Source organism: Molossus molossus, unplaced genomic scaffold, assembly GCF_014108415.1.
Source record: "Molossus molossus isolate mMolMol1 unplaced genomic scaffold, mMolMol1.p scaffold_m16_p_5, whole genome shotgun sequence".
Taxonomy (NCBI): Eukaryota; Metazoa; Chordata; class Mammalia; order Chiroptera; family Molossidae; genus Molossus; species Molossus molossus.
The window spans coordinates 117089208-117115180 of NW_023425388.1; the positions used below are offsets into that span (position 1 = coordinate 117089208).

At 43.8% G+C, this 25973-nt stretch overlaps 1 protein-coding gene across 1 annotated transcript in view; it reads right to left on the reverse strand.

The window, feature by feature from the left end:
- USP25 (ubiquitin specific peptidase 25) overlaps positions 1 to 25973 on the reverse strand; it is a 131429-nt gene that overhangs the window by 49004 nt on the left and 56452 nt on the right. Inside the window, exons 7-12 of the mRNA XM_036243410.1 lie at positions 17399 to 17536; positions 12534 to 12610; positions 10991 to 11064; positions 5545 to 5693; positions 785 to 912; positions 319 to 414 (exon numbers count right to left, since the gene is read on the reverse strand). Coding sequence (XP_036099303.1) covers positions 319 to 414; positions 785 to 912; positions 5545 to 5693; positions 10991 to 11064; positions 12534 to 12610; positions 17399 to 17536 — 662 coding nt within the window. The remainder of the gene's footprint in view (positions 1 to 318; positions 415 to 784; positions 913 to 5544; positions 5694 to 10990; positions 11065 to 12533; positions 12611 to 17398; positions 17537 to 25973) is intronic.

Here is a 25973-nt window from a genome sequence, read left to right on the forward strand (position 1 = left end):
CTTACTCTCATGAAAGAAGAAACCTCAATTGTAACTTAGTTTATCTTTACGTCTATTTTCAGCACCAGAAGCATTTTCTGTTGTTGGGGAGAATATTTCATTTTAAATAACAAGATAATCTTCTCACGCAACTATAAATGACTTGTTTCTTGAATTCAAAACGAAACTAGACAAGCAAAACTATCCATGCAGAATGAGTATCTACCTAGTCCTAAAATCATAAATTACTCCAGAAAAAGGAAGTATTAAAGATTCTAGATAATCACTGAAAACATGAACTTCTATAGTTAGCTCACAATTCTGTAAAAGTTGCAATACCTTTCTAGTTTTTGTTGTAATACTGTAAGGCAATCTTTCAGTCTCTTGATTTCTTCCCTCTTAATTCTTGTTATTTCTCTATTTCTGTGCATGTATCTTGCAGGAAAAAGACAAATAGGAGTCATTAGCATTTCTAAATATCAGGGAAGTAGGTACAATACTGTCTAGGCAATATCACAGAAGATCAATTCATTCAAAATTTTATAATAAAATGTCAGACAGTAAAAAATAGTATTTCTGAAAATTTCTGACAGAATTACAATACAAAAAATAATTAAAAAAAAAAAACTTCCTTATCACATTATTTCCAGTAACTATACCATTTCTTGACAAATGCTACTAGATATATTAATGCACAAAGTAAAAATTCTACAAAAATTAAACAAAATTCTTCTCTAAACACAGTAATTCTTCCTTGGTTACAAAACTGTTTCAAAGCGAAGTCATGCTGTATGCCAAACCATACCTGTCCAGATATAAAACTTGAGGAAATTCTAATTTGTTGTGAATTTTTTCTGGTCTTCCCAATGCCTGATTGAATTCAAACCGTGACAATTCAAATGTTAACACGGGCGGTAGTTCGGTAAACCAATGCTGAAAGAAAACAATAATTAGAAACCTTAGTACCCTCCTTCTGTCTTCTCCACTCCAATTTTAGGCACAGGGTGTCGACAATGCCATTTTTATACGCATCACCGCAATGCTGACGTCACAAAAAACTGGTACTTAGATAAAACTCAGAGTTTCCCCCCAAATTTTCACACCTCTTGAAAATTCCAAGGATGTCAGATAACATACAACCAGGAAAGAAAAATCTCCTGACACCTCTCCTTCTCTCATGATAATTCCTTACATTAGAATTAGCAACCCACAGAGAAAGGCCTTGGTTCAAATCACAACTCAGTAGCTCAAGTCTTTTGCCTTCTTCAATATTATATCCCTCTTACTACCATCAACAGCAGATACTTGTCACAAGGACCATATTGCTAAAGCTGTGACAAAGTTGCAAGATGCAGGATAGAAAGGAAAATAAAAGTTTACAGCATAAATGATCACAATTCCTATGTGTATCACTAACAACTAGAAACTGTTTTAAATTTACTTTTCCTACAAGAAATCTGACTAATTTAAGAAAAAGATCTGTCATTAATAAATAGTTACGGTAACTACATTTGAAATATTTCTCAATAACTAGTATTTAGCAAATTAAATGTTTCATTGCTATAAACCAACTCCTCCACAAACTGGTAACTGTTCAGTTAAGCATGAAATACAACAGAACTTCAAAAAAAATTCTTTTTTGTAAAAGAGATGCAAGTTTTATATAAACATTACTTAAAGAGAAAGGAAAATGACAAATTATGAATAGACAGATACAGAAGCTTAAAACAATGTAACAAATATGTTTCAATTGCTTATTATCAACCATGCAATGTACGGCTTCTTGATACTACGAAAATAAATTGCTCTATACTACATTATGGGTGTTTTCAACTGTCAAAAAACGACATCACACAGATGTCAATACGTTGCGAGTACACTCATTTGAATTCAAGCATCCAAAAAAAGCAGGAATGACGCACATGTAGCAAACTGGATTTAACGAAAATCTTCAAAGTTGCTCCTTTTCTCAAAATAAAGTTAATAAAACAGTGATTCGAACGGCTTCTCCCTCCCCAAATGCTAATGATTACCTGAACTGAGATTCCCTAAGTTGAATTTGGTTTATCTTTTACTAAACGTTGAGGTTTCAGGAATTTATTTTCTATATGGGTATTTCCTGAAGCTGACTAGAGAAAATTATGAAAGATCCAATACCAGAAACATCTTTTAGGTTTTATTTTTTATTTTTATCCTCACCTGAGGACATTTTTCCATTTTTTGTACAGATAGAGTGGGAGGGAGAGAGAGAGAGAGAAACATCGACGTGAAGGGACACATCGAGTGGCTGCCACCCGCACGACCAACCAGGGCCGGGGACAAACTGCAACCGAGGTACGTGCCCTTAGCGGGAACCGAACCCGGGTCTCTCTGGACCGCAGGCCGACGCTCTAACCGCTGAGCCAAACTGGCCAGGGCCATCTTTTAGGTTTTAAAATCTCCTAAACAGATTTGCTTCTTTATTTTGTTCTTGCATGACATTGGCAAAAATTAGCCCTAATCCACACCTCAAATTACTATTAAGAACTAAAATAGCCCGGCCAGTGTGGCTCAGGGGTTGAGCATCGACCCTGCACCAAGAGGTCGCAGGTTCAATTCCCGGTCAGGGCACATGCCCAGGTTGTGGGCCCGATCCCCAGTGGGGGGCGTGCAGGAGGCAGCCAGTTGGTGTTCTCTCTCATCGATGTTTCTATCTCTCTCTATAAAATCAATAAAGGAAAAAAAATTTTTTAAAATAATGAAAATATATCCTATGTGTATCACACACAAAAAACTTGTAATGCCCTATGATGTCATTTCCTCCTCCATTTTACGCAATTCAAACAAGTATGTAAGCAGATTGCAAGACCTATTACTTTCACATTTTATTGCAACACTTCAAAAGCCAGCCGTAAAATGAAACAGTCCTCTACTTGAAGTCACGGGAACCTCCAACGGCCGGTGGAAATGAAATGACTCAGCTGGGGATACGCTTCCCTGTAGTCCACAAAGAGCCCGGGCAGAGCTTCCGCGCTTGGGAAGTGACCACAGCTCACACCCGCCCCTGGCGAGCGCGTGTCGCTACCCCCAAGGACGGCGTTTCCCGCTAAGGACACCGGAGCACCTCACGTCCTTGTGCACACACCGACGGTGGTCAGTCAGCCAGGCAGGCCCTAGATCGCTTTGGAAATGTCACAGGCATCTCCAGCTCTGTGATTTTAGCCCTTAGGTACAGTAGGTGCATAACTAGAAAAGTAAGTGAAACAATGAGACTTTTTTCTTTCAAAATGTCATTTCCCCACGCAATACAAATCATATTTACTTCTTCAATCTAAGTGGCATGTCACGGCTTGTGAGACAGGACTTAAAGGTAAAAGTGATGCCTATATTCTCCACCTCCCCTAACATATGTATGATTATTATGTTATATAATAAATCTACAGGAGTAATAGATTGATGCCATTTAGGAATAAATAACTTATATAATCAGCACAGGTGCTTCTAAATTGATTATGACTGTAAATCTGACCTGTTACCATAAATATTTTCTAAAGAGAATAGTCATTTTTATGTGTTGTAACAGCTGACTTTTCTGTTTATATGTTGTAAACCTTGCTTTTGTGACATGCCATGAACGCAGGGGTTGGCACACAACCAGACTGGCACCCCAAATCCCCCCGAGGACACCACAGAGCCAGGAGGTGAACTAGGAATGAGAATCAAACACTTTTTGTTCCAATTCAAAAATTAGTTCAGTCATCAAATTGTCTTTACCCATTTACCTTAAAAACATATTTTAGAAACGTATTTTATAGAAGTATTTCTCTTACATATAATCATTTTAATGTATTCAGTTGTCTTGTTATCTTATTCCAGACATTTAAAATCTTATAGCCTGCAGACTGTGTTAACATGAGTGATTCTAGAGACGAAAGGTCTTCCTAATTAGCTGACAACACTATTTCAGTTTAAAAAAAAAATGTTTTCTGTATCAAAGTAAAATGAACAAATTTTACTAAATAACGTTGCTATCAGGGATTATGACAATTTAGAAATAAGCCTAAAATGCGTCTAGCGTTTTTCCAATTAGCCTAATATTTTCTTTTAAACTTTTTTCTTTATTGATTTTTAGAGAGAGGAAGGGAGAAAGATAGAAACATCGATGAGAGAGAACATGGACTGGCCGCCTCCTGCACACCCCCCACTGGGGATCAGGCCCACAACCTGGGCATGTGCCCTGACCGGGAATCGAACCTGCGACCTCTTGGTGCAGGGTCGACGCTCAACCACTGAGCACACCGGCCAAACTAGGTCTATTTTCTAGTTCCCTTGTGGGATCCTGGGAAAGTCCCAATTCTTGGAGATCTGTTCCCAATCAATAAAATAAATAAGCCTAATTTCAAGTCTTAATTTCAGGTCTATATCGGAATCACCTGTGAGCCCTTGAGCCATGTACAGCCCTACCCTGGATTCTGCTTTGACAGCTTTGAGGGGGGCCTGGCATCTGTTGAGAATTAGACCACCTGTGATACAGAGAGAAACATTATTTTACATGTTCTCTTTAAAAAAAAAACAACCTAAATAATAAATACTATATATTTCTGCCCTGGCCAGTTTGGCTCAGTGATTAGAGCATCGGCCTGAGGACCGGAAAGTCCAGGGTTCGGTTCCCGCTAAGGGCACGTACCTTGGTTGCAGTTTGTCGCCTGTCCCGGTTGGGGTCGTGTGGGTGGCAGCCACTCGATGTGTCTCTCTCACACTGATGTTTCTCTCTCTCTCTTCCTCCATCGCTCCCTCCTCCTCTATCTGAAGACACATGCAAAAATGTCTTCGGGTGAGGATAAAAAAAATAAAAAATTACTATTTATTTCTGGTTTTGTTTGAGTGTTTGAGGAAAGAAGTTAGAACCAAAATTGGTTCATTACATCTTTTTTTTATTTTTTAAAGTGCACAATTCAGACAAAACCAATTAATTCTCAAAGATACAAGAACCCAGCCCCTTTTTAGATAAACACAGAGACAGCATCCCAGTATTTATGAAGCCTCTATTGGGGTAACGCCCTCAGACACCTTTTGGGTAACACTGAGACATGTCAGGCAGTCGGAAGCATGGATGTTGCAGCTCTGTCTGCGGTCACCGCACCATCCGCAGGACACAGCGGGCGCCCAGCTCACAAAGATGCCTCTCAGCAACCGCGCGACGGTGACTGACCTTCGAGACCCTGCCTACTGTAACCCTGCTCCCCAGTGGACACATAATGTATCCACGTGTACGTATGGACAGCCAGAGTTTGGCGGCAAGACAGACTCCGGTGGACACAGATGAACAGGTCTGCAACATATTTTGTGCATCATTTCCTTCCGAAGAGAGTCATTCCCTCCACCTGCCCTTCGCAAAACTCGGCGGCAATTTCACGAAGAGAGGGGTGTGGGGCTGCCGATTCGGCGTGGGCAGGTCCCGCACCTGCCGGTGGACATCAGCAGCAGGCGCTGCACACACACCGAGAGCATCGCCCTGGGTCAGCAGGCAGCTGCAGGGCCTCGACCTGGGACAGCCCCGGGGGAGGGGACGCAGACGCCACTCACCTCCTGGCCGGACCTTCCGGAGCCCTCCGCATGCAGAGACTCGATTTCCCCCTCGATCATAGCAGCTTCCAGGCACTCATGCAGATCTCTGAACCCATTGACCTGAAGCGGGTACTGACCGAACATCTCGGTATTCTCGAACTTCTTCCCTGCAGGAGGGGAGGCTGTGATTTAATCCCTGTTCGTCCGTCCGCCCTTTTAGCCACTAACTGTACCTGCGCATTCTCTCCTGAACCTGAAAAGCGGACTCAAAAGCGGTGACATGCCAGAGGGCAGTGAGGAGTGTAACTGTCCTGCTGGTTAACACGTGCGTGTATGTACATTCACACACAGGCATTCAGTCCACGCCGCCTGTGTGCACGTATGCAGACATGTAAGTCCACACACACGGGTGTGCGTGTGTGTCTTTATGTATTAAGTTCGTCTAAGGGCTGGGGACTGTGCCAAACTCTGAGGATATGTGTGACCGTGAGCAGAAGAGGTGCGGTCCCAGAGCGGAGGACACTCTCGGCACCTTCCCGGAAGAAGGACATCACACGCATGGACTGCACGCACAGCACTGACCACATGTCGGCTCGGCTGTGCAGAGTTGTAAGAGGTGTGGTGACACGGACCGCTGGGGGCGGGCACAGAAGGGCCCCTCGTGTCTCGGGCCGGAGAGGAGAAGAGAGAAGACTCCCACAGAGAAGGACATTCGTGCTGAGACTCGGACAGTGGGCGGGAGTTAGCCGGCCAGGGTGTCAGGGGCCTGCAGGGCACTCTTGCCAGGAAAAGCCCACACAAAGGTTTCAAAGCTGCAGGGAACCTGGCATGTCAGAACGAGGGGACCACACAGCTTGGGGGCCATGGGGAGGCGGCAATGAAGAGTCAGGTGGGTCAAATCCACAGTCTAACAGCCCTGATTAAAGTCACTGAACTGGCCTGGCCAGTTTTCCTCAGTGGTTAGAGCATCAGCCCACAGACCAATGAGTCGTGGGTTCGATTCCAGTCAAGGGCAGGTGCCTTGGCTGTGGTTCGTCCCCGGCCCTGGTCAGGGTTGTGCGGGCGGCGGCCAGTGGATGTGTCTCTCTCATATCGATGTTTCTCTCTTTCTCCTTCTTCCTCCCTCCCACTCTATCTGAAGATAAATGGAAGAATATCCTCAGGTGAGGATTAAAAAAAAAGTCACTGAATTGCTCAATCTAGGAACAACGGGGTCCAATGAACTGACAAGCCGAACAGAGACACACTCACAGACGGTGGGCTGACAGCTGTGGCCGGGGCTGGGGCAGTGGAGGGGACCAGTCGTGGACTGGACGACAGAGTGGTGTCTGCCGGGGGGTGGGGGACAGGAGGATGGTCTGAGGGAGAAATGGGGACAGAGACTCGACTTGGGGTGAACGCACAACTGTGCAGAAGACGTGTTGTCGAGAACTGTGCACCTGAAACCTGTATACTTCTGTTAACCAGTGTCACCCCAATACGTGCAATGAAAAGGCACAAAAGGATCAGATCTATGTCTTTAAAATGTCCTAATGGCTTGGGTGTTGGGGGGGGGGGTAGACTGTTGGGAGACCATTACGGAACCCATCTAGAAATAAAGGTAGGGAATAGGGGGCTACCAGTTAAAGTGTACAAAACAGACATTAATTTACACACACACACATGCATATGTACAAACGGGGACACCAGCAAGACTTGACTGACTGCCTCGTGGGCAGGAGGGGTCCGAGGTAAGGAAGGTCTCCAGGAGACTCAGATTTCTCGCACAAACAAGCGGACTGATGTTGATGCTCTGAGAGGGGCCCCGCTGAAGGGAGTGCAGGGGATTTTCCCTTTTGTCTCAAGGTCGGAGTGGCCCTCCTTGTTCGAGGACGTCCCAAGAGATGACAAGTGGAGAACACAGTTGGATGCGTCTGTAAGATGAATCCTCTGAGCCGAAGCGGTGAGTCCGAGAACTGCCGGCTGGCTGGTGGCAGGGGTCAGGGCAGGACCCGAGACCACCCCGGGAGCCAGCAAACAGGGTAAGAGCCTAAGCGGAGTCCCACAGAGTCCCACCTCTAGATACAAGAAGAGACTATAGACGTAGCTTCTGAGAAGTACCCACACAGACATTATAAAAAGCCAAGAAAATAGGGTACCATAGAAGCCGGTGGTTTTTAAGAAAAGAAGTGCCCGGTCGGTGTGGCTCAGTGGATTGAGCATCGTCCATGGACTGAGAGGTCCTGGTTCGAGTCCCGGTCAGGGCACATGCCCAGTTGTGGGCTCGATCCCCAGCAGGGGGCGTGTAGGAGCGGCCAATCGATGTTTCTCTCTCACATCAATGTTTCTCTCTCTCTTCCTCCCTCTCTAAAAAAATCAATAAAAACATACTAACAAAAGGAAAAGAAAAGAACAGGAATAAGGAAGAGGAGGAGAGGAGGGTCCTCAGAATTAACAGCTGCTAAGAATTCAATAGAAAAACTGAGAGGGATTCAGTGAAGCTGAACACGGAGAAATCAATAACCTTACAAAGCGTCCTTTTGGGACAGGTCTCGGCCAGAACGAAAGTGGGGCGGTCTGAAATCATGGGGAGTTAGCAGGCGAACTCAAACCCCCTTTTAAAGGGGTGAACGTCAGACAGGATGAACTGAGAAGTGTGGGAAGAGGGGAGTTTTTTATTTTTTATTATTTATTTTTTTTATCCTCACCCGAGGATATTTTTCCATTTTTTGTTCAGATAGAGTGGGAGGGAGGGAGAGGAAGGGAGAGAGAGAGAGAGAAACATCGACGTGAAGGGACACATCGAGTGGCTGCCACCCACACGACCAACCAAGGCCGGGGACAAACTGCAACCGAGGTACGTGCCCTGAGTGGGAACCGAACCCGGGTCTCTCAGGACCGCAGGCCGACGCTCTAACCGCTGAGCCAAACCGGCCAGGGCTATTTATTATTTTTAATCCTTACCCGAGGATGCATTTCTCTTCAGATAGAGCAGGAGGAAGAGAGAAAGAGAGAGAGAGAGAGAGAGAGAGAGAGAGAGAGAGCGAGACTGATGTGAGAGAGACACATTGATTGGTTGCCACTCACATGACCTCAACCGGGGCCAGGACGAACCGCAACCGAGGTACGTGCCCTTGACCGGAATTGAACCCCGGACTCTTTGGTCTGTGGGCCAATGCTCTAACTGCTGAGCCAAACTGGCCAGGGCAGAATTCTTTTTATTTTTATTTTCTTTATTGATTTTAGAGAGAGAGGATAGAGAGAGAGAGAGAGAGAGATAGAAACATCGATGAGAGAGAACATTGACTGGCTGCCTCCTGCACGCCCCCCACTGGGAATCAGGCCCACGACCTGGGCATGTGCCCTGACCAGGAATCGAACCAGCGACCTCTTGGTGCAGGGTCGACGCTCAGCCACTGAGCCACACTGGCCGGGCTCTACTACATTCTTGATCCGCTCCAGGGAGGCCAGTGAAGTGACCTTTCCTCAGCAATACCCAGGGACTTAGTTCACGCGCAGGGAACCCGGACAGACGCTCAGCGAAGGTCAGAGAACAGCCAGAGATGGTGCCGGCAGGAAGGTATGAAAGGGAGCTGTGGGTATTTGTACAACTAATTGTAATGGACAAGGAGGAGATGAAGAAGGGGGCTGAGAGGGACTAAATGGAGGGGTCAGTGGACTCTAAGTTCGGGACAAGTTGAGGAACTTTTTGCAAGGGGGGTGCTTGAGTAATCAAACTGAAATCACCCCCTGGGGACCCACTGGCCTAAAAGGAAGCATTGGGAAGACACATGCAAAAGTCATCAGAAAGTGCTCTAAATAATTTAAATATATATTTTTAAAAATGTATCTTCATTGTAGAAAGTATTACAGATGTCCCCCCTTTTTTCACCCAATGGCCCCCTCTGCCCTGCTCCCGTCACCCCTAGGCCTGTGTCCATGGGCTGTGCATATATACGCATGTAAGTTCTTTGGTTTATCTCTTCCCCACCCCCCCATCCCTCTGAGGTTTATTGGTCTGTTCCATGCTTCCATGTCTCTGGATCTATTTTGTTCATCAGTTTATTTATTTTTTTCATTAGATTTCACATATAAGTGTGATCATTTGACATTTGTCTTTCTCCAATTGGCTTATTTTGTTCAGCATAATACTCTCCGGTCCCTCAATGCTGTCTCAAAGGGTAAGAAATCCTTCTTTTTAAAAGCTGCATCGTATTCCATTACATAAATGTACCATAACTTTTTTATCTACTCATCTACTGATAGGCACTAGAACTGTTTCCATACCTTAGCTATTAAAGTCACATTTACATAGTACAATAGCTCTGAAGCAACTTACTAAAGACTTTAACACTGACTGATAAGTATTTTAGAAACAATCACAGTTAATTATCAAGATAATGCAGATAGAAATGGGTATGAAGGGTATTATAAATGGTGCCAAGTCACAACCTGATGAGAGCTACTCTTATGCTTCAAATAAAAATTAGTATCACAGTATGGACATCCCAAATTGGAATGGAATGTAGGGTCTATGTAAAATATTCCACTATTTATATAATGAATAATTAACACTTGAGGCAAACAAAAATATACTGATACCTATATACTGATACCTCAACATAACGTTTTAAATGACTGACCCAACCCTTAGTCTCTCTGCCTTAGTCTCTCTGAATTCTAAACTATAAAATTATATTCAAACAAAACTTCATGGGAATCCATTACTTAAGATCCTAAAGGAAAACCAATTTTCCAAATTTTATACTTTGGGTAAATGTCCCAAAGTTGATGCATTGAGCCACTTGGGAAAAACAAGTTCTCCAAAGTTTATGTTTTGGGACTTAGTAATATTATTTGAAGTAAATCTATTGACTCAGTTCCGCCCCTTGATAGGAAAATCAGAGAGTAACTGGTTTGGCCCAGATCTGAGTAACAGGCCTTTATGGTAGATGGAGTAGCATCACTCTTAGCTGATTTGGCAAAACATAGACTACAACTCTTTCTTGAAAACTAGAGTCTAAGGAGTTTTATAATTGCCTCCAAACTGTAGTATCCTAACTATGTTATATTGCTAAACTCAGTTTTTAACACTCACAGACTTGAAACCCTCAAAAACCATCATCATACCAAATCCAGTAATATTCAACTCCAAGACAGTTTCAAAAGATCGACCAACAACTGACCCATCATTCCCGTATCCCAGTAATTCGCAGAATCTCAGAAGCCTTCCCAGGGCAAGGACAACAGAGTGATACTAAGTATCAATGAGCGTGTGATAATACACTCTGTGCCTTTGTCTTCATCACTCCATTCTGCACTTTGTATACAAATGATTAGTAGTAGTAGCAATGTAACAGGAACTCTCAACAGAGTAAGTCAAATTGAAATTAAAAACCAGCCAACAAATAAAGAGTTACTATCAAGACAAAGCAGCTAACAGATACTATCTCAACTGTAACAACAAGCAAAAGTGTAACTATACCTTCAAGTACTCCCACGGCTAAGAAGCGTCCATAGAACAACTCCACCATGGGGTTCTTTGGCTTCTCTTCATCCCTAAAGCATGTTAAAAGAAAATACGGTTATAATTTTTAAACCTGTAAATAATAAAGAAAACATGTCAAGAACAAGAACATATGCCAAAGCGGTAAGGTCGATGTCATCATGTGCTCAGCTGTTACTTAGTGTCCCTTCAGGTAAGGTACTTAAACGTATCTGTCGCTTCACCTGTCAGCTGAAGACAATAATGGTAATTAAGCTCACCGGCTATTTAAACAGTTAACAGGAGTGAGTTAGTATGTGGGATGACCACACAACAGGATCTGACAGTCCGTGCCCATGAAGTGCCTGATCTTCCTACTATCATCAGACACTTCCGTGTTGGGCCACACACGCTGTTCTGGACTTGATGGGAAGGTGAAAAGCCACCCTTAATCAAACATGCCTTGTCCACCTGAAGGACTCGACCAGCGCTCCGGTCCCGGCAGACTAAGAGTCTATGTGTGGACGTCATCCACGGCTGTCCACCCTGGGTCCTCGTTCTCCATGGCTCCTGTCCCTTGCACCTTGAAGGTTCTAATATTAACAGGTATTGGGCATGTTTCCGCTGAGCGTGAACAATATCTGTATCCCGGTCTATGGTAGCTGAGTCTCTTTGACTCTCTCTCAGTAATTCTTTAACTGTTTCACCCTGAGGCGCCCCCCTCCAATCCACCCAGATTTTGTGGGCACCCCAGTGTCCCGCCTTCAACCCAGAGCTGCCCGCCAGCGTTTCGCCTACAGATCAGGAGAATGCTGCCGGACTCCTCTCGAACCCTTCCGTCTTCTGAAGGACTCACGCGATTCTGATTCTGAAGACCTGGCTGCTGATTCACTTACTGTGATTTTCGTTGGGTCCTGGTCACCTTAGAGGATCTAGTAACTAACAAAGTATCTCCCCTTTTCTAAAATGGTTTTTAAAAGAGGCTAGAACTTTTCCATTTTCTTCTGAAATCTTATTTTTAAATTTTTTTCTTTATTCATTTTTTAAAAATTAATTTCAGAGAGAGATAAAAACATCAATGAGAGAGAACGTGTCTCCTGCACGCCCCCCACCGGGGATCGGGCCCACAACCTGGGCATATGCCTCGACCGGGAATCGAACCGCAACCTCTTGGTACAGGGTCAACTCTCAGCCACTGAGCCACACCGGCTGGGCCATTTCTTCTGAAATCTTAAGTCTTACTTGCAACATGTCCCGCTCCTCACTGAATCCAATGAGAAGAAGTGGGCATTCGGAATGAGCCTTTCCAGGGGTCACTGTGTAGACCTGGCTGGATTCTGATCTTGGAGTGAAACTCTAAGGCTACCAGCATCTGTGGCCACAAACCCCAAACAGTTTGTCAATAATACAGCGGCGACCTTTGGGTTGTCATATGTCTCAGATGCCTACTTTCTGTTGACACCGAATACATTAAAAAACAAACAAAAAAGAGTGCTATTTATAGATCCCTTAAACCCCGCCACGAACGTGCCCGGTAACTTACGTCTCCTCTTCCGCTTTCATCTGGAAAGCGTCTTCTAGCCAATCTAAGAGTTTGTGTGTGAACTCACTCACATCTTGCTGCGGAAAGAAAAAAACTCGTCATTTTTTTTAGCCTATTAATACAAATACGGACTACTGCAACCTAAACCTTGCAGCCAGACATTCAAATGCATAATTACAGACTCCTCACAAAGGTATCATATGAAATCTTCCTCGCCCAATGCAAGAAATATTCGAAACTTAGCCAGAGCGTAAAATCAGTGTTGGAGAAAAACAAGTATTATACGGATCATCACGGTGAGTGGGTTTCACTTTAGGAAAAAAATTACATACCCAAATGCAAACTTCACAAATGAGATTTCTATTTTTTATTTTTATGTATTTAATTGTTATTGTCCTTGCTTTTCACGGAATTTATTGGGGGTGAGACTGGTTCACAGATGATACAGATTTCAGGTGCACAACCCCACAACACATCATCTGGACACACCGCATTGTGTGTTCACCGCCCCAAGTCAAGTCTCCGTCCAGCACCATTTATCCTCGCTAGACCTGCCCCCAACCCTGCACACCCTCCCCCAGCAATCACCACACTGTTGTCCGTGTCCATGAGTTCTTTTCTCTTTTCTTCCCTTTTTGGCTCGATCCCCCCATCCTCCACCCTGCCCCTCAACCTCTACCCCGACAGCTGCCAGCCTGCCGTCTATCGATGAGTCTGTCTCCATGTTGCTTGTTAGTTGATTTTGTTCATTAGACTCCACATAGGGGTGAAATCATATGAAGTATTATTACTCTCTCAAAAAAGCTCTGCAATGAATCTTTAGAAAAGGACCTATCTCACCAAAATACTCTTCATTTTATAAATTATGACTGGCTTCTCTCTTAGAAGGAGAATGTGTTTTTCTTAATCCAACTGTTTAAAGTGACAGCCACTTAGCTGAGAGGTCTGACAAGCTCAGTCTCTCACGCCCGACCCCCGAGCCTACCCTCTGAACAGCAAACGGACCCCCAGAGCCAGCACGCCCAGCGACGCCGGCCACCCCGTCCTCTGCTTCCACCTCCCCTACCAGGGAAACAGGAGTAGCCCCGGCAGATGCACTCATCAACTACCGTAATTCCTTCAAATATGCGAACCAAACCCAGAAAATCGGTCCACGCAGAACCTCGGTGGGGGAAAGTAAAAGATTCCTAAGACTACCCATCAAATACAGATACATCAGGGAAGCAATGTGTCTGTATCAAAGTAACCCTAAACAGAAACAAACGAGCATATCTATTTTTTTTCCATCTAGAAACTATTTAAAGAACATGGGAGCCAACCTACGAACCTTTACAGTGTTGAAACTAAGGTCTAGGAAGAGTCAGGAAATTACTCCAAAGTCATACAATTCAAGACCACGAAACGCAGCACAAAAATCCAGTTATAAACATCCGTACATTCTGCAGTAGGTCGAACAGTGGCCCGCCAAAGCATACGTCCACCCGGAACCTCAGAAGGCAAACTTCCTTGGAACAGGGTCTTCGCAGACGTAATCCAGGCTAGGATCTCCAGAGGAGGTCACCCTAGGTTGGGATGGGGCGAACTCCGATGATGAGTATTTGCATAAGCAGCAGAAAGTGAGCAAACACACAGACACGTGGGGAAAGGCCATGTCAGGGTGAAGTCAGCTATGCTGACACGTGACAAGACCTCCGGGAGCCCACAGAATATGGGGGAGGCAAGCAGGCTGCTCCCCCTTAGAGCCACTGGAGGGGGTACATCCCTGCCAACACCTTCATTTAGGATTCTGGCCTCGACAAGGTGGAGGGAATCCTTTGCTACTGTTTGAAGTGATTTGGGTTTGTGTGATTTGTTACAGTTGCCCAGGCAAGTTCTCACACCTTAAAACCTCCTACACGTCTCCACAATGTCTCTTGCACGGTTATCTGACAGGAAAGTCAAAGGTTTCCCAGTTTTCGCAACACCTTCGCCTTTTACAGCAATCCCCTTTTTCGGCAATCGATCTGAAATTTACCCTTACGGGATAATTCTGCCTGCGTTTGTCAGGAGACAAGACAAGGCCTTTACTATCACATTTTAGTTGTATATTAAAATCGGCAGCACTATATCCCAAAAGGTATCCCCCTCCCCCCAAAACTCGTGCCTATTTCAAAATGAAACAACCAGAAAGAACATGACACATCCATTCACCTGTAAAGAAGCATGCTGCTTACTTCGTTTCTGATTTATTCCTCTAGGTCTCTGACGTGTGCTTCAGGTTCAGGTGAGTGGGAACAGGAGAGGTTCAAACCCATCTCTACCTCAACTGATGTGCAACTACTCTACAGATTTTGTTAAAATTGATTTTTCTAGAGAGACAGGAAAGGAGAGAGACAGGGAAACACAGAGCATAACATCCATCAGCTGCCCCCTGCACGCCCCCTACCAGGGATGCAGCCCACAACCCCGGCATGTGCCCTGACAGGCATCAAACCAGCGACCTTTCGGTGCACAGGACGATGCAGAACCAACCGGGCCGCACTGGCCGGAGCCATGTACAAGTGCTTCAGAGGACCTCACAGGGAAAAGAGCACAACAACGAGAGAGCTGGTCGGTCCACGCCGCCAGCTCGAAGCGAAGGCGTTTGCACCGGGACATTCTGGAGCACGCGGCGGCACTGACGCGCGTGTCTCCTGTCCGCTCCAGCAAAACTGAAGTCTACCTGCGGACACAGGCTCCCAACGAGGCCTGTGCTGCCTCCCTTTTAAATATGAAGCGACGCCTACAGAGCACGGCACATCCGCAGAAACCTTCAATGCAAACAAGAGCGGCCAAGAAAAAAGACTAAGCGATTCCAGAAGAAAAGTCAAGGGACCCAAGTGACTTTGTAATTTAACTGTATCCTCTGTAGCCACCAGAGAATAGAGCACACATACTAAATCAAACAATAATGCTACAAAACAAACCAACAAACCAACAAACCAAAACAACCCTACTCAGAACCAGCAGTGCCCTAAATTGGTGGTTTGGAATCATTTTGAGGAATAGTATTTCTTTTGGCCTGTTTAAGCCTTGTTTTAACAGATAAAGACAGTAAACCTAACAGGCCCTGGAATAGTTAGAAAACAAAACTAAAAACAATAAATAAAAGCAAATACAGGTAATGCTGGCGCAGGTAGGTAGCTGGACATTAATAAGAGAAAGGAGCTGGCTACGCGTCATTAGGTTGGAAGCTACAGCTTCACACACCAGGGAAGGCAGCATTGCCAAGGGGGTTAATACCCCTCCAGCCCCCTATTTAGGAAGGAAAACCCACTTTCCAGTCCACCCAGGGTACAACCAGCCTGGCACCAGGATTATCGGGGGGAAGGGTGCACACCCCTCTGGGGGGGGGGGTGCGCATGCCCAGGAGTCCAGTGGGCCGGAGAGGCCCTTCTACTAGGAGACATGCCCCGTAGGAGATAAGGGGGGGTGGGTCTAACCTGGGAAAGCCTGCACTGGTCGGGGAGGGCCCAGCCCAAGCCTGGGAACCACCGGGAGAGAGACTGGTCAGTTTGAAAGCTGGAGGCAACATAATCAAAGCCTAACAAAGGCCTCTCACGGGGTGACACGGGGGCCTTCACCCCTCGTTCTCCCCACAGCAGCCCACGGGCCCCGAGCCCACCAGGTGAGCGCACAGCAGAGGTGAGCGCAGGCAGGAACCGAGGCTAAGCCAGTCGGACGGGGACAGAGACGGGGCTAAGCCCTGACAAGGACGAGGAACCCACAGACGCTGGGAACTTGGGGCCATCTTCTGTTTCTGCCCTAAGAAATCTCACCCCTGTACCTCCTCCTCCATATGTGGGTCCCTGAACTGCGTTTATTGCAACTCTCTGGAAGGGCCCACAGCCCCCAGAATCATGGGCTCCACTTCTGTTCACTTATCGTGGCCATAAATCATAAAAAAAAAAATGCAGAGAGGCGGTGGTGGCTGAGTACACCCGCTCCGAACACGCCCTCCGCACAGCTGCGTGGCGGGGACAGGTGGGCTACAGCGCTCTCCCGAGTAACATTGTATCTCCCAACACTGCTACTTTCCTTCCTCTCGTCTTCCTTCTTTAAGGCCGCTGACCTCTCAACTTACCCGTGACCATGTTGCTTGCTGAGGTCTTCTGCTTTATGAAAGATCCCTGACATTCGTTTAAAGACATGAATAAAAAGCCCCCAAACAGCACTACATAAAGACTGGGAAATAAAAGCAGGTGATACATAACGGAGTGAATGTCGATCAGAAACGGTGCCTGCCAGCAAAAACAGGCACCTCAAAAGCAGGCAATGCTGTAGCAGGTCATCACAGATTTGGGCAGATTATTTATTTGTTTGTTTGTTTGTTTGTTTGTTTGTAATCCTCACCCGAGGATATTTTTCTGTTTATCTTCAGATAGAGTGGGAAGGAGAGAGAAACACCAACGTGAGAGGGGACACATCAACTGGTTGCCTCCCGCATGACCCCGACCAGGGCCGGAGACGAACCACAACCGAGGTACGTGCCCTTGACCGGAATCGAACCTGCGACTCATTGGTCCTCGGGCCGACGCTCTAACTGCAGAGCCAAACCATCCAGGGCTGTGCAGATTTCTTACTACACGTTTTAGAGCATTCTTACTTTTACCCATAGTTGTAACTTACCCATGTCCATCATAATATAAATTATACTTTTATTTCTCTTAACACTTTCAAATTACTTTAAAAAATTTTTAAATAAATATTTCTAATAAATAATGTTTTAAATGGCTCCAGCTTGTTATTAAGAGGAATAACAACATCTTCCAAAAAAGCTGCTGACCGAATGATCAGATTAAGGAAAATACAGAAGGTTAAGAAACAAGGAAGCACAATACAGCTACCTGCTGGGAGTCATTGGATTTAAAAGCATCCTTAAGAATTTCCACCGCTCTCGAGGGATCCACATACTTCCTCTTAGTACCGACAAGAAGAGCAAAGAGATATCTGAGTTCACGCATGAACGGCAAGTTCCGATGCTCCTGTCGGGATCAAAGAAAAAAAACAACAATAACCCTTAAATGAAGATGAACAAATCTTTACTGATGACCAGATTTTCACTTCAAAACGAACCAAACATTCAAGGAATACAGATTTGGGACGCATCCAGCACTCCTGAGTCATAATTACAGAAGGGTGTGGTGGCATCTGAGACTCCCAGGAGTCAGGCACAGAGAACAGCCCAGAATCTAGGCTGAGCTCACAATTTCAGCCTAAATGCCACATATTCATAGCAAATCATGTCATCGCCCGGCCCAGAATATCCTCCCCAATCAAGGCTGTTTATCATCATCCTTTCTGCTCAGCGAGGCCCAGATGCTGCTGAGGACAGCAATAACACCCAGCACCCTTCAGCGAGGGCTAAGGACGGGACAGGCACCGTTTAAGTACTTGACCTCAATAAATCCATTTAAGCAAAAATCCCTCCACCTCCAAGAAGCCTTCCCAGACCCCTCCAAGTCAATAATCCCTTCAAACTCCATATCCACTAAATTGAATGTCTTTCCTTCAACCATGAATCACCAAGTACCACAGTCATGTGATGATCCTAATGATCACACTAAGAGTAGTCTAACAATTAGTCTAGGTCCTAATAATGGACTAATGTATCATCCACTTCCTGCTCCTTTGAAATCTTACTTAACGTTTGCTTCTCAACGAGACTGTAAACCTCTCAAAGGCAAGAACTTCTGTATCTCTTCCACAATGTTTTGATACACAAAGCATAGTCCATATTTACTAGTTGATTAAATCAAAGAATAAAATCAACCCAGTATTATCTATCACGAGCAATGTATTTTAAAATAAGAAGGAAACTTTTAAAAGGAATGTAATTTATATACATTAGTAAAATATGGCAACAAAAGTAGCTCTTTTAGTTAGCTCGTGCAGTAACAATTTTTTTTTTTTTGGTTTTTTTTTTTTATCCTCACCCGAGGATATTTTTCCATTTTTTGTACAGATAGAGTGGGAGGGAGAGAGAGGAAGGGAGAGAGAGTGAGAAACATCGACGTGAAGGGACACATCGAGTGGCTGCCACCCGCACGACCAACCAGGGCCGGGGACAAACTGCAACCGAAGTACGTGCCCTTAGCGGGAACCGAACCCGGGTCTCTCCGGACCGCAGGTCGACACTCTAACCGCTGAGCCAAACTGGCCAGGGCTCGTGCAGTAACAATTTTAACATATAAAACTTACTGTGCTAATTTTTTTTCTAAATCCTCACCTGAAGATATTTTCTCATTGGTTTTTAGAGTAGAAGGGAGAAAGGGAGAGAGAGAGGAAACATCGATGTAAGAGAGACACATGAATTGGTTGCTTCCCACGTGACCCTAACCGGGGCCGGGGATCAAACCTGCAACTGAGATACGTGCCCAGGAATCGAACCTGAAACTCTTGGGTCCTCGGGCCAATGCTCTAATTGCTGAGCCAAACCGGCCAGGGCTTATTATTCTTTTTAAATATTAGATAAGTTTTACAAGTTTGCAGAGGTGGAGTCCTCAGCATTATAAAATTATAGGGGCGTGTGTATATGTGTATAATGGCTTTCAGACTAATGCAAACAATATAGGAATAGCTGCTCCCAGAAAGCGTTAAAAAAGGAATCCTAGAAAATAGGTGTAAGTAACAAAATTGATTCCAAATACTTGCCATTTGATCAAAACTATATAGTAATGACAGAGTACACTGTCTGACATACAAATGCTAAGTTATGGAAAACATGGACTTTATTTAAGTAGAATAAATTCCATCATCGAGGACAAAAGTTAAATGTAGAAGTTTTAAATCCGATAGAAAAGCAATCCATGCCCTGGCCGGTTTGGCTCAGCGGTTAGAGTGTCGGCCTGAGGTCCAGAGAGACCCGGGTTCGGTTCCCGCTAAGGGCACGTACCTCGGTTGCAGTTTGTCCCCGGCCCTGGTTGGTCGTGCGGGTGGCAGCCACTCGATGGGTCCCTTCACGTCGATGTTTCTCTCTCTCTCTCTCTCTCTCTCTCTCTCTCGTCCTCTCTCTCCCTCCCACTCTATCTGTACAAAAAATTGGAAAAATGTCCTCGGGTGAGGTTAAAAAAAAAAAGAAAAGAAAAGCAATCCATGATTTTTCTGTGGTACTTCCTACCTCCCTACAATTGCCCTATAATAAATAAGTTTTAAAAGTGGAAATACTACACATTTTAGAAATATCCTTAATTTCCTGAGATCAATTTCTTCGTTTATCACTATATCTAAAATCAGGACAGTGTTTTGAGACACTCCTCACCAAGTAACAAGGATAAAATAAATTACTCTTGAAAATTAAGTGGAATTCTGCTGAAAAGCATATTTCAAAAGTAAAATATAATGAAATATTTTTCTCTTAGACAATTCTTGTGCCTTTTGAATTTCAAATAGAACTATCAATGAGGTTAAGAGCAGGTACTGCATTTGGCTAAATTATGAAAATACCACCACAGTCCAGCTGGTGTGGCTCAGTGGACTGAATGTCACCCCATGGACTGAGGTCCAGGTTTGATTCTGGTCAGGGCACATGCCAGGGTTGCAGGCTCGGTCCCCAGCAGGGGGCGTGCAGGGGGCAGCGGATCGATATTTCTCACATTGATGTTTCTCTCTCTCTCAAAAATCAGTCAAAACATATATATTTTTTTTAAAAGAAAATACCACCACATATAAAAACTATTCAACCATTGTTCTTAGTCTTTTTTCAATGATTTTTTCAATCATTTATCAAGGTATAACTGATGTACAATGCGTGTATACTATAAAGCACACAACTTTATGAGCTTCAGACACCAAATTCATGAAAGTATAAGCACAATCAAGACAGTATACCGATCCATCATCCCCCAAAGGGTCTTTTCCTCATTCCCCTTCCTAATCTTCCCAGGCAGCCACGGTCCCTTCTCGAGAAATTTATAGAAATCAAATCATACACTATGTATGTGCTTTCATCTGGTTTCTTGCAAGAGGCATGATTATTTCGAGCCTCATTGCGATGACGGTGTGCATTTCGAATTCATTCCGTGTTATTGCTCGGTTCCCTCCATCGTATGGGGACACCGCACTTACTTATCCGTGAACCTGTCCCAGCTGCTGTGATATGATCGCATGTCTCTGCGTGAACAGATGCTTTGATTCCTTTGAGTTCGGATCCGGAGGGGAAGAGCTAGACTGCACGGATGTTTCAAGAGACACCCAAACAGGCAGTGTAACGAGAGCTCAAGGGCCACATGCTACAGGACTTACACGTGGGAGATATTTTTAACTTCAGTTCTTGTGGGTACACAGAACCTTCGTTTCGATTTGCATTTTCCAAAGGGCATGTGATGTTGAGCATCTTTCCGAGGGGTTATTTATAATCTGCGTATCCGACGTGGTCAAGTGTAGGTTCAGACATTTTCCCCCAAGGCCGCCACAGGCGACTGGTCTTAGCGACTGGTCCACGTTTTGTATATATTCCAGATGCGATTCCTTTATCGGATACGTTTTGTTAATATTTCCCTCCAGCCTACGGCTTGCCTTTTCTTCGTGGGTCCATTGTCCGAAGATGACACGTTTTTAATTTTAACGAAGTCCAATGTATCGGTGTGTTGCTTTTATGGTTTGTGCCTTTTCTTGTCTTACCTCAGAAATCTTTTAAACCCAAGACACTCAAATTCTCTCCTATGCCTCCTTCAAGGATTTTTATCGTTTTAGTTCTTCCTTTTAGCTCTATAACCTATCATGATTTTTTTCATATACAGGCCCCCACACTACGCTGAAGTACAGTGTTCCCCTGAAACCTCTCCTACGCCCACTGGCGCCTAGTGAACAGTACCCCCACTTTCTGAAGGCTCGAGTCCCGCCCTTTCACGTTGACAAAACGTCTACATTAGTACTGGAACATCTCTTTTCGTAAAAGCAAAAAATCCTCTTTGGACTACTAAAGCAAGGATACCTGAAGAGCAGAGTATCCTGTAAGAACTGAAGATGATTTTTCTGCCTATGACACCATTAGTCGAAAGATTTTGCTTTGCCCAGTAAACTGTTTGGGCAACACGGATGAGAATCGATTCACCCTATCTACGTCGGTCTGTTCCTTGCATCTCTTCTGCTCCATCGGTCTGTATGACTATGTCTCCGCCAACAGAGTTCCTTGACCCCTGGAGCCTAGTAACTGCTCCTTCTACATTGTCTTTCCTTATAAAATTGCTCGGGCTATTCTATACATTTTGATTTTCCATATAAATTTTAGAATCAGTTTGTCAATTCCTATAAAAAAGGCTCCTGAGATTATGACGGGGATTTCACTGAATAAACAGGTTAAATTGGGGACAAGTGATACCTTAATAATATTGAATCTCCTGACCCACGAACACAGTATATATCTTTTTATTTCTTTAATTTCTTTCAGTAATATTCTGTAGTTTCATATATATATATATATATATATATATATATATTACCCACTTTACCCCCAAAAGTTCATAAGTTCATATTTTATGCTACTGTGTATAAGTATTTTTATTTTCATTACTTTTTTAAATTTTCCTTTACTGTTGCATTACAGAATGTGCCTCCTTTATTCACCCGTTGACTCCCTGCTCCTGCCCCCCACCCCCCCCATCACCACACTGTTTTCCATGCCCATTGCTTATGCACATATGTGTATTAGTTCTGTGGTTTATCTCTTTCTGCCCCACCGCCCTGCCCTCTGAGGTTTGACAGTCTGTTCCCTACTTCCATGTCTCAGAATCTATTTTGCTTATCAGCTTATTTTGTTCATTATATTCCACAAATAAGTGAGATCATATGGTATTTGTCTTTTTCTGCTTGGCTTCTTTCACTTAGGATAATACTCTCCAGGTCCCTCCCTGTCATCTCAAAGGATAAGAGATCTTTCTTTCTTACAGCTGCATAGTACTCCATTGTGTACATGTACCACAGCTTTTTTATCCATTCGTCTACTGATGGACACTTGGGCTGTTTCCAGATCTTAGCTATTGTAAATAGTGCTGCTATGAACATGGGGGTACATATATTCTTTCTGATTGGTGTTTCAGGCTTTTTAGGGTATATTCCTAGAAGTGGGATCACTGGGTCAAATGGAAGTTCAATTTTTAACTTTTTGAGATAACACCATAGTGTTTTCCATAGTGGCTGCACCAGTCTGCATTCCCACCAGCTGTGTACTAGAGTCCCCTTTCCCCCCACACCCTCGCCAACACTTGTTGTTTGATGGTTTGTTGATGGCGGCCATTCTGACAGGTGTGAGGTGATACCTCGTTGTTGTTTTAATCTGCATCTCTCTGATGGTTAGTGATGCTGAGCATTTCTTCATATGTCTCTCGGCCATTTGTATGTCCTTTTTGGAGAACTGCCTATTCAGGTCCTCGGCCCATTTTTAAATTAGTTTCTCTCCCTTTATTGAGTTGTTTGAGTACTTATATATTTTGGAAATTAACCCCTTATCCAATGAATCATTGGTAAATATGTTCTCCCATATAATAGGTTCCTTTTCATTTTGATGCTGGTTTCTTTTGCTGTGCAGAAGCTTTTAAGTTTGATGTAGTCCCATTTATTAATTTGTTTCCTGTTTCTCTTGCCCTAGGCAATGTATCAGTGAAAATTCTGCTTCGTGTGATGTCTGCAATTTTGCTGCCTACATTTTTTTTTTTGATCAGGAACGTCAAACCACCAACTCTCCTTGGCTCCAGCTGGTTACATTTCTTCTATGATTTTATGGTTCCACAACTTATATTTAAGTCTTTTATCCATTTTGAGTTTATTCTTGTGTATGGTGTAAGTTGATGGTCTAATTTCATTTTTTTGCAAGTAGCTGTCCAATTTTCCCAACACCATTTATTAAAGAGGCTGACCTTACTCCACTGTATGCTCTTGCCACCTTTGTCAAATATTGACTGAGCATAATGTCTTGGGTTGATTTCTGAGTTCTCTGTTCTGTTCCACTGGTCTATATGCCTGTTCTTGTGCCAGTACCAGGCTGTTTTGATTACAGTGGCTTTGTAGTATAACCTGATATCCAGTATTGTGACCCCTCCGACTTTGTTCTTCTTTTTTCAAGATTGCTGTGGCTATTTGGGGTCTCTTGGGTTCCATATAAACCTTCCGAGTTTTTGTTCTAGCTCTGTGAACTGTGCTGTTGGTATTTTAATAGGGACTGCACTGAATCTGTAAGTTGCTTTGGGTAGTGGGTGCCGCTGGTGCATCGCTGGGGTGCACGGGTCCTGAGGCACAGCTGCCGCCTGAAGGGGCTCAGCTCTCTGAGCTGCTGCTTGTATATAAGTATATTTATTTTTATTAAAAAAAATTTTTTTTATCCTCACCCAAGGGCATTGTTGCATTTATGTTGAGATAGAGCGGGAAGGAGAGAAGGGGGAAGAGAGAGAGAAACATTGACGCGAGAGACACACATCGAGTGGCTGCCACCCACACCACCCCAATTGGGGCTGGGAACAAACCGCAACCAAGGTACGTGCCGAACCCAGGACTCTCTGGATTGGGGCCGACGCTCTAACCACTGAGAAAAACCAGCCAGGGCTATATATAAGTATTTTTAAATTCACAATTGTGCATTGCAAGTATTTAGAAATATAATTGATTTTTGTATGTTTGCTTTGTATCAGTGTAAACTTGATAATTCATTTCTTGCTTCTAGCTTTTCTTTTGATAGAATACTTGGAATTTTCTACATAGTTAAGTTCTAAACACACACCCAAAAACCAGCTCTATCTCTTACTTTCCAATCTACACGCTTATTTTTCTTGCTTTATAGCACTGGTCACAAACTCTAGTCCAGTGTTTAATAGAAGTGGTGAGGTTGACACCCTTCCTCCTTCCTGCTCATTGGGGAAAAAGCTTTCAGTCTTTGGCTACTAAGTATTATATAAGTTGTATATTTTTCACAAATAAATTTTATCAGGATAAGATAGTTTTCCTTTTATTCCTAGTTTTTGAGAGATTTGGGTATACATAGATGTTAGCCTTTTGTCAAAGTTTTTTTCTTCATCTGCTAAGATAATCATGTGGTTTTCTTCTTTAGTCTGTTAATGTGGTAAATCACACTGAATTTTTAATATCTAACCAGTCTTGAAGTCCTGAATAAACTCTACCTGCCAATAGGGTATTATCCTTTATACATATCACAGGACTCAATTTGCCAAAATCTGCTACTTGTGTTTCTATATTCATGAGAAACATTGGTCTGTAACTTTCTTTTCTTTGAATATCTTTTTCTACTTTGGGTTTCAGGGTAATCCTGGGCTCGTACAATGAGTTGGGACGTCTTATCTCTTCTTCAATGTCCCGGGAAAACATTTAGAGAATTGGTATTATTTCTTTCTTAAATATTTAGCATACTTCACCAGTGAACTATTCTGCTGTTAACTTTTTAGTGGCTGTTCAATTATTATATTTAAAAATTCAACTTTTGCCCAGCTCAAAAATTGTTGTGGAGGTGGTACAGGAGGGAATCAATCGATGTCTCTCTCTCACATTGATGCTTCTCTCTCTCTCCCCCCCACCCCTCCCTTCCACTCTATCTAAAAATTAATGAAAAAATATCCTCAGGTGAAGACTAACAACAACAACAAATCGGTGTGGCTCAGTGGATTTGGCATCGTCCCGCGGACCGAGAGGTCCCAGTTCGATTCCCGGGCAGGGCTCGTGCCCAGGTTGAGGGCTCAAACCCCAGTAGGGGGTGTGCAGGAGGCAGCCAATCCATTTTTCTCTCTCACATCGATATTTCTCTCTCTCTCTCTCCCCATTCCCCTCTCTAAAGAATTAAATAAAAACATTTGTTAAAAAATTCAATTTTTAAAATATAATATAGGGCCCTGGCCGGTGTGGCTCAGCAGTTAGAGTGGGGCCTGCAGACCGTAGGGTCACAGGTTAGACTCCCAGTCAAGGGCACACGCCTGGGTTGCAGGTTTGATCCCCACCCCAGTCAGGGTCGTGCAGGAGGCAACCAATCGATGCGTCTCTCACACATCGATATTTCTTTCTCTTCCCCCACCCCTGCCTTCCACTCTCTCTAAAAGTTAATGGAAAACATATCCCCAGGTGAGGAATAACAACAACAAGAACAACTACTATATATAAAAAAATATATAGGGATACTCAGATTATTTATTTTTTCATCAGTGAGTTTCGATTGTGGATTTTAAGACATTTACCTATTGTTTACAATATACGCTATTCTCTTATCTGTGGAATACGCAGTGATACGCCTCTCTTTTATTCTTTATATTGATACTCTGTTTCTTCCTTCTTTTGCTCATTCTATGTAGAAGTTCACCCATTTTACCAATCTTCTTTTTTTTTTTTTTTTTTTTTTGTTTTTTTTTTTTTTTTATCCTCACCCGAGGACATTTTTCCAATTTTTTTTGTACAGATAGAGTGGTAGGGAGAGAGAGAGAGAGAGAA